This window comes from Mauremys mutica, chromosome 6 (genome assembly GCF_020497125.1).
Source record: "Mauremys mutica isolate MM-2020 ecotype Southern chromosome 6, ASM2049712v1, whole genome shotgun sequence".
Lineage (NCBI taxonomy): Eukaryota > Metazoa > Chordata > Testudines > Geoemydidae > Mauremys > Mauremys mutica.
Window position 1 is genome coordinate 28,793,775 of NC_059077.1, and position 9,902 is coordinate 28,803,676.

The 9,902-nt window shown below is 43.0% G+C and overlaps 1 protein-coding gene across 1 annotated transcript in view; it reads left to right on the top strand.

Moving 5' to 3' along the window:
* The window catches only part of NNT (nicotinamide nucleotide transhydrogenase), a 70,958-nt gene that overhangs the window by 58,265 nt on the left and 2,791 nt on the right, over positions 1 to 9,902 (top strand). The window contains exons 20-21 of the mRNA XM_045021729.1: positions 6,655 to 6,773; positions 8,319 to 8,434. Of these exons, the coding sequence (XP_044877664.1) occupies positions 6,655 to 6,773; positions 8,319 to 8,434 (235 nt within the window). The remainder of the gene's footprint in view (positions 1 to 6,654; positions 6,774 to 8,318; positions 8,435 to 9,902) is intronic.

A 9,902-nucleotide genomic window follows, 5' to 3' on the forward strand; every position in this document is an offset into this window, starting at 1 on the left:
ATTACTTCATCACACAAGTGGGGGGACACTGCTACGGTACCCCAGGAAGGCTGGGGGAAGAACGGAATCAACAGGTGGGGTTGTTGCAGGAGCACCCCCTGTGAATAGCATACAGCTCATAATTTCTGCTGGATCTGACATAGAGCAGCTATGCTCTCTGGTTCTATGACACAGTGGCTCTCTAGTACACTTGCCCATATTCTAGGGAGGACTGATTCTATTTTTAGATACCAAAAAGGAGGGATTGACTCAGGGAGTCATTCCCAATTTTGGCTTTTGCGCCCCTGGCTCATCTCAGCCAGGGGCACTTATGACAGCAGCAAATGGTGCAGTGCAAAAGGACTGGTAACCATGATCATCTTATTACCAGTTTATGGTATGGTAGATGGTACAGTATGGCTGGTAACCATCTCTGCTGTCATGCAAAAGCAAAAGTATGCTGCTGTGTAGCACTGCTGAATCGCCTCTGTCAGCGGCATCTAGTACACATACGGTGACAGTCACAAAAGGCAAAACAGGCTCCATGATTGCCATGCTATGGCATCTGCCAGGGCAATCCAGGGAAAAAAGGCGCGAAATGCTTGTCTGCCGTTGCTTTCCCAGAGGAAGGAGTGACTGACGACATTTACCCAGAACCACCCGCGACAATGATTTTTGCCCCATCAGGCACTGGGATCTCAACCCGGAAATTCCAAGGGGCGGGGGAGGCTGCGGAAACTATGGGATAGCTACGGAATAGCTACCCACAGTGCAACGCACCAGAAGTCGATGCTAGCCTCGGACCGTGGACGCACACCACTGATTTAATGTGTTTAGTGTGGCCGCGCGCACTCGATTTTATACAATCTGTTTTGCTAAACTGGTTTATGTAAAATCGGAATAATCCTGTAGTGTAGACGTACCCTCTGAAATCTTTATCAACATGTGAGTGTCTGTGTCCATGCGCGCACACACGCACACATCTGGTTTGACGATCTTGCACGCATTTGTTCCAAGAGGTACTGGCAAGCCACTGTCATATTTGGTCATCAAGACTCTCAGAAACAAACTCCCTTTGGGAGTCATCTAAACGTGTCCTGTCAAATAGATTTTTGTGCAAACAGTTCATAAACCTTCCACATGTGCAGTGTATCGTTTCTGGCAGTGTTTGTCAAAATCTGTGACAAATGATGATCCATACCATAACTCCTCCCACCAACCAAAAATATTTCTTTCCCCTTCTTTTTCTTTCTTTTTCCTCTTCCCCTTCCCTCAGCAGAGGCAAAGTCAAAGGTGAAAGTTTATTCACTTGGCAACTTGTATGTCGGTTTGGGGATCAGCCCTGGAAACAAGGTTGTGTTCGAGTATTTAATAGAAACCTCAAGCATATTTTGTGTTTTTGTTTATTTAATTTATAAGCCAGCTTTAATCACAAAGAAGCTCGAATAATTTTATTAGAAACTAAAGAGAATTTTGTTGGGAAATCTTTGTTCCTGGCCAAAATAGTGATGATATTCTAATGTGTTTCAAAATAAGAGTTCTTCTAATGTACTAAAAATCATTGCCTTTGGGCACAGTTTGGAAGCAGCTGTGCTGCTGCACATGGTTTACATTACTGAGTGGTTGGTGTGAAACTTTAGGCCAGAGGTGGGCAAACTGTGGCCTGAGGGACTCTCCTGCCCGGCCCCTGAGCTGCTGGCCCGGGAGGCTAGCCCCCGCCCCCTCCCCCGCTGTTCCCTCTTCCCCGCAGCTTCAGCTCACTGCGCTGCCTGTGCAATGCTCTGGGTGGCGGGACTGTGAATTCCTGGGGCAGGGCAGCTGCAGAGCCGCATCCTGACCTGGTGCTCTGTGCTGCGCGGTGGCATGGCTGGCTTGGCATAGCTGCCTGTCCTGATGCTCTGAGCTGCGCCGCCAGCCACCGGTGCTCCAGGCAGCACAATAAGAGGGCGGGGGGTGGGGGTTAGATAGAGGTCAGGGGAGTTCGGGGTGGTAGTCGGGGGGGTTGGAGTGGTCAGAGGGTGGGAAACGGGGGGTTGAATGGGAGCGGAGGTTCCGGGGGGGGCAGTCAGGAAGGGGAGGGCAGGTTGGATGGGGTGGCGGGCAGGGGCAGGGGTTCTGGGGGCGGTCAGGGAGAAGGGGTGGTTGGATGGGGCAGGGTTCCGGGGTGGAGGCAATCAGGAATGAGAGGTGGGGTTGGATGGGGCAGCGGAGGGCAGTCAGGGGTGCGGGTCCAGGGGCGGTCAGGGGACAGGGAGGGGTGGATGGGGCAGGAGTTCTGGGGGCGCCATCAGGGAACGGTGGGTTGGATGGGGCAGGAGTCCCTGGGGGGGGGGGGCATCAGGGAGCGAAAAGGGAGGGGGTAGTCGGATAGGGGATGGGGGCCAGGCCATGCCTGGCTGTTTGGGGAGGCATAGCCTCTCCTAAACGTTCCTCCATACAATTTCAGAAGCCTAACGTGGCCCTCAGTCCAAAAAGTATTCCCACCCCTGCTTTAGGCTGTTAATATTGTGTCCTATTTGTTTTGCTGTCCTGTATCTGATTCTAGGTTTTGTCCTCTGCATCAGGATCTCAAATATTTACCAGCTAAATATAATGTATTATTTTTCCTTCTTGTGCAGCTCTTGTATAAAACTGGCTTCCATTCCACTCTTGAACCAAAGTTTAACAATACAGTAACTCCTCATTTAACGTTGTTCCACTTAACATTGTTTCAATGTTGCATCCCTGCTCAATTAGGGAACATGCTAGTTTAAAGTTGTGCAATGCTCTCTTATAACGTCGTTTGGCTGCCTGCTTGTAAGATTCTGTGGAAGAGCAGTGACTTTACAAGGGAGCATTGCACAAGTTCCACTTCTCCATTCCTCCCCCTCCCTCCCAGAAAGTCCTAAGCGCCGCCATACAGTTGTTTGGCGGTGCTTAGGATTTGGGACGGGGGGAGGGGAGGGATGTGGCATGCTCCGGGGAGGAGGTGGAGTGGGGGTGGGAAGAGGCGGGCCTGGAGTGGAGCGGGGACAGGAAGAGGCGGGCCTGGAGTGGAGCGGGGACAGGAAGAGGCGGGCCTGCAGCATTCCCAGCAAAATCCGAGCCTGTTCTCTGTGGAAGCTGCTGCAAAGGTGCTTCTTAGCGTTCTTGCCTGCAGCGGTCTGTGCCTGTGTGGAGTAAGCTGGGGCACGTCCCAACCTCAGTACAGTACTGTACAGTATATAATGTCTTTTGTCGGCCCCAAAAAATTTCCTTGGAACCTAACCCCCCGCATTTATATTAAATCTTATGGGACAATTGGATTCATTTAACATTGTTTCACTTAAAGTTGCATTTTTCAGGAACATAACCACAACGTTAAGTGAGGAGTTACTGTACTTGCATCTTGTCACAGCATCTCATAGTGCTGAGTGGAGTGATCATTCAGTACGTCTGGTTTTGAACTTGGAGTTCAAATTACCTGATGTTCAAGTTGCTTTAACTCCATCTTACTACTGGTAGTTGAACAGATTATTCTGATTCTAAATTTATATTTGTATAGCATTAAAAATTAGTATCCACTATATATCAGTGGTTCAAAAACTGTAGTTTGTGGACCACTGGTGGTGGTTATGAACTGGTTCCATTGTAATGATGAAACATGCACAATGGAAAGACAATTCTCCTGTCCTAGCAAGTTTCAATTGCTCAATCAGTCTTCAAGCAGAGCTCCTTTTATATTTCTTTAAGAACTCCTTTATCACACCTCTGATTCTTTGGTTCGCTGTACAGGAACTGAAGTCACTTAATTATCTTTTGGCATTTCTTTGTGTAAATTCAACCATGACCAAAATTATTGACTCCAAAAGTGGAGGGTATCAAATGTATAGGACGACATAACACACCTACAGGGTGGCCTGAAGGAGAGACTAGAGAAGTAGGGGCTGCAGACAAGGAGGTGATTTGGGTCTCATAAATGTAAATACATGTACCTGTTAAAGAAATCAAAATAGTGGAAGGAGTTGCAGCTAAGTGGTCATACACATTGCCGTTGCTTCTTTGGAGAACATGTTGGATTGTGACTAGTAATGTGGGAAGGAAATGACCATGAGAAAATCTGTTATACGATAATGGTCCTCAGTATGGAAATATTTGAGACTCTCTGCTATACAGGGCTCCAACATAAGGGTTTGAAAAGCAGCATTATAATTAAGACAGTTTTTCAGTTTTACAGAAACAAATCTCCATGTATCAGAGGGGTAGCCATGTTAGTCTGGATCTGTAAAAGCAGCAAAGAGTCCTGTGGCACCTTATAGACTAACAGACGTATTGGAGCATGAGCTTTCGTGGGTGAATACCCACTTCGTCGGATGCAAATCTCTCCATATTATCTTTGGATTCATAAGCAGGGGAATATAAAGTAGGAGCAGGGAAATGCAATTAACCTGTGTGCATAGCCTTAGTGATGCTGGGAGGAACTGTTCTGTGCAGGTGCCATCATTTAGATGAGATGAAAAAAACAACCATTTGCCTTCACCAAAAATTCTATGGCTAAAACTCCATCTTCTATTCACCCAGAGTAGTGGATATTATCTCTGGTATCCTGGTTAAATTTGGGAATAACCTTTTGGCTATCTGAACTTGCTCTGCAATGTCATTAGGATATATGGTAGAGACTTAATATTCTGGCCTGCATTATTTGTAGTTTTGCTGCACTGCTAGATGTAAGGTACTGGAAAACGTTATATACCTATAACTGTATCCTCTGGTGTCACCTGAATTTGTGTTGAAGGAAAGGGAAGAGATGAACTGTTAAATAAGGCTTTGTTAGGTAGAAAAAATTGCAGTGCTAACTTTGTACCTTTTGTCAAAGTTGCTATGGTAAAATATTGAGTGGAGAAGAAAAGGAGATCTCTCAAAACGTGCACTCTAAGAAAATAAAAAAAATTCAAGTAAAAACTAAATCATCATTAAGGAGACCAGACTTCTGTTCCTACTGTAAAGACCTTAATTGCTTGCATTTTTCTTTTAATGACTACCAGATGAAATGGTCATAATTCTGTCTGACAAAGTTCATTTGTAACAAAGTAGATCTAATCTGTCACCAATCTTATATTGTTATAGTATCATATTTTGCCTGAAAGTTACAGCATAATACATCAAGCAAAGTACAGATGACTTGTTTTACTCTTGTCTTCCTCTCACTGGAATAAAGTTGTTGTTAATGTCAGAGTCTGGGGATTAGCGGGATACATGCCATGAGATGGAGAGGCCTCTTTCATTCTAAGGAGATTGTCATGTTGTTTGAAAAGATGCAAAGAGCTACATGCCAACTTCTTAAAAACAGATTTCTGATGCCCCATTTGAGTTCATTACATGAAGTAAATAAAGTAGAGCACACAGCCTTTTCCCCCAGTTTAATCTTCCCATTTCATGAGAGTAATTTTATGGCAATTACTCTTCTTACCATGATAAATTCAATAGTTCCCATCTTTCAGAAATTTAAAATAATTTTATCCAGAAGCAGCTGAAGTCCTAGATAATTGGGACAAACTTTAATTTAAGGAAAATCTGTGTTCGAGTCTGAATTCTTGAAAGGATGTATTTTATTTGTAACCAACAGAGTAAAGTATTCTCTCTCTAACTTAGCCTTGAAGATTCTTCTGGAGAAAGTTGGGAGATACCTTTTGGTTGTGGACCACCCCACATCGTCTTCCATTTTTCATAGGAGAGTTGTTGATTCTGGTCACACCCCTTACGATATGTGGCACTTGCAGCTCTTAATAACCTAAGGAGCCTTCCCAACATCTGGTGTGGGAGCCAAAGACAAATATGCTGTTCATATGTTTTTAATTCTTCTAGTATTGTTTGGGAGGTAGACACAAATGTTTGGCATATATGTCTCACTTTGGCTGGTGACAGAAGGATTTGTCAGCCAAAAGGGAGCAGGAAAAAGGCAATTATTTTTAAAACTATTTAAAAAACCCCACCCTATTGAAGTAGAATATTACCTTGTGGAAACTTTACTTCACTGTTGCTGTGTTGTTCACCAGCAATGCATTTCCTGACGGTCCCATTCACTTATCTGGAAAGCCTCTGCCACTAGTTCCTCCACTGTTGTAATTGGGAGTGCCTCTGGCGTTCTCATTGCTGCAGGATCTCCAGAGGCAGCTTCCCTGTGGATCAGCATACTAAAAGGGCTAGTTCCATTAAATAAAAGTTAAAATCTACTCAATTTCCAATAAAATCAGTGAGAATTGGAAACCCTTTCTCTTGTCCTGGATGTGTCAATGGTTCTTTAACGTTATAAATGGTCATCTTGTCTCAGGGTAAGAGGGAAATTTAGGAGTTTTTCTTGCCTGTGGTTTCCAACACACAAATTTGGTTTTGACACAACTTTTTTCTGAAGGATTTAATCTGTGGTCCTTGAGGCTGAAGGGTTGAGATTTAAAATCTTAATCTAGTGGATTTATGTGATTTCAAATATCTTCCTCTTCTATAGCTCCTTCCCTCCCACTCTGTCTCCCCAAACTCCCAGGAAATGCTGGAAAATGCATGTGATTTGTCTTTGGAGATTTAATTTTTTTTTGAGTAATTCTGTAGGTATTAGCACATTTAGGAACTAGCATTCTTTCCCACACTTGGCCACATCCTTAAAGTATGAAATGAAACAGGCTGTGTCTGCTAATGGGTATGTTCCTTTTTTTTGGCTAGGTTTGGTATTCACCCTGTGGCTGGTCGGATGCCTGGTCAGCTGAATGTGCTCCTAGCAGAAGCAGGTGTGCCATATGATATTGTTCTGGAAATGGATGAGATCAATGAAGACTTCCCAGGTTAGAGAGAGTGATAATTTGAAAACTACATTATTTGCTAGTATATTAAACTTGCAGTGGTTATTTTTTGTTTATTTTTTAAATGAAAATAGAGCCAGATATAATACACTATGTGTGTTCATTTGTCCGCACACGTCTATAACAATAGGCAACAATAAGCATTGTTTCCAGCTCTGCTAAATGCTTTCTATTACAAGCCTTTCTTATTATATGCTTTATAAATTTACCAAATTTAACCATTCTGGCTGAATTTTTTGGAACGTTTCAGCAAAAACAGTTCAACTGTTTTGTGAACATTGTTAGAGAAAAATGTTTTGCCAAGGATTAAAACTTGCTTCATTAACAAATTTTAATACCTTTATACTCTGGAGTAGGGACTTGAAATGTGGCAGATGGGTTACCTTGGAGTCAGAAAGGTGCTGTCCTCATGAACGTTCACCCAAATTTGGCCAAGGTATAAGCCTCTGAAAATTGCCATGGCACATGTTCAGTAGAGGTTTGCTAGAGGTTGGCAACTAAAGTCTGGAAAGTTCCATCTGCACTGAGCATGCCCTAACTCAAGGCTGCAGGGGTTGAGCAGGACTTTCCCTTGGCCATGGCACCAAGTACTAAGGGCAGTGTTCTCTTCCCCCTCACCCTCTGCTGATGCTGAGGGAGCATAGAGGAGAAGGAAGAAGCAGGCTGACTCAAAAGTAGAGGAATGAGGAGCAGAGAGGAGATGTAGACAGGCTAAGGATGGGGAGGAACAGGAACAAGAATAGAAGGGAACAGAAACAGTGGGATGAGTAGAATTACAGGATGCGGGGAGGAACAGAAATAGTGTGGGAAACATAAGAGCAGAGAGAAACAGGCTGGAAGGGATAGGAACAGACGGAGACAGGCTGGGAATGGGCAAAAAGATCTCTAACCACTAGAGAACACTCCTCTCCAGAAGCTAAAATTCAGCACAGGATTTCTGATCTATACATAACTCTGCTGTGAAGGCCTAATAGCTGTGGTGGCAGTGGCATGTGGTGTCTATCTCCCTGTAGTGGCTGGTCAACAGGAGATAATGGTACTAGATACTCCATTAGTTTAAGTGGCTGGGTATCTAAAAGCTTCGATGCTGATATTGATCTGTTGGATAATATGGCTCCACGTATTAGAATTTCTGTTTTTCAATTTGTTTGTGAAACTTTATGTGGATTTAAAAGGATTTAACTTAGGGAGGCAGCATGGACTAATGGATAGGGCACTGGATCCGGTAGTCAGGATACTTGGGTTTTATTCCTGGCTCTACCGCTGACCAGTTGAATAAGAAACTTCACCTCTGTATACCAGTGTCCATGCTCGCTTTTTTGTCCGTCTTCTGTATTTAAGTTGTAAGCTGTTCAGGGCAGGAACTCTCCTGATGAGTTTGGGTCTCCATTGTGTGAGGCACTATACAGTCTCTGACACTGTAGGTTCAATCATAATGCAAATCAATATTCAGAGTAACTTCTGTATGGTGGTTCCTGATTTTTTTTTTTCAAGTTATGTTTTTTCCTTTTTATTTTTTTAATGCAGAAACTGACCTGGTCCTTGTAATTGGTGCTAATGATACAGTTAATTCAGCAGCTCAAGAAGATCCTAATTCTATCATTGCTGGAATGCCAGTTCTAGAAGTTTGGAAGGCAAAACAGGTAAGGCGAACAAATAAAACCTAAGCAACCCTTTTCTTAGAATGGTTTTGTTTGGAGACGCTAATAAGATTATCCTACTTTTTTCTATTTGTGTACAAAGTTTTCCCATCGCATACTGTGCTGTGCACAACACAATATTCTGTGCTTCAAAAGTGCATTTCAGAGCATTAGTAATGTTTCAATAGAAGCATATTGCTGTGCTCTGATTCAGTGAAGCTAATGGTGGCTACAACTGATGAGTCTAAAGAGTAGAATTCTGTTGGCAAGTATATTTGGCACTGTTGGCCTGGGGAAGGGTGGAGTGGACAGACAGCCATGTAGTTTCCGTATTAGCAATCATTCCTCAGATAGTGAAACTAATAAAGCATCCAAAGGAGTTAGTCTGATTTGAAAAAAGATCTAGCATGTAGAAAATTCTTAGATGTAACTGCTTCTTATCCACCTCACCCAAACAGTATCTCTGTCTGTGCAGCAGTACAAATGTTATCAATTATTCTTCATCACTACTGTGAATTCTCAGTATTCAGGATTTGCCATCCAGAAATACTCAAGTGCTTAGATTGATGGGGTTATTATTAGTGTTCTCTCAATAGCCCATTATCATGATTGGAGGAATACATATAAGCAAGCAGAATGCCTTGTTATGGCCTCATTTCACATTTATGCTCCACTAGCTTCCCTTCCTCCAAGTCTGCTGATTAATTTCCTTAATTGGCTCTAGCATTAATTATCCCAAACCTATTTGTTTCTTCTAAAAGATCCATGTCAGAACTGACAACTCATTGTGAAATAATGCGTTATCTTGGAAAATAGTTACCAAGAATGTGATCTTATCAAATATTGGTGCTGGACTTTCACTCAAATATTTCTTTATTTTTTGTTGTTACTGAGAGGCTGGGTTCTAAAAGAAAGCAGTTGCTTTGTTTGTACAATATTCTTGAGTGCTAAAGTCTTGCTTTGGTTCCTTTGTGATAGACAAGGTGTAAAAATAATGTAGCGCTGTCCTACATCAGATGAAAAGATTGTGGCGAACAAGAGACTTCACTAGAGGTGTGGAAAAACCTGTGCTCCTGAAGCTGGCATAGTCTTAAATGGTTCAACTTCTAGAGGATGAACATCAGTTAAACTGTAGTGACTAAGAAGGCACCATTTTGCCAAGCTATGCCTGCTTCTTGGAGCTCCACAGCCTGAAATGGTTAACTGTGGATTGGAACTAGGCATCTTTGAGAGCGTGGAAGACTCTTGAGAATTGAATCGCCTCAATATTAGAGCCAACAATGGACTTTAGGTAACTCACCTTTAAAAGATTGCAATCAAACATTAGGGAGTGATGTCAGGGGATTCTTTAATCATGCTTTAAGGGCCTTCCTGACATCTTTCTGTAGTCAGCTTTTTCTGCCTGGTTAATTAAGTGTGTTCTCCCCTGCACAGTAAACCTTAAATGCAGTGGTCAAGAGTAGAATTTCCA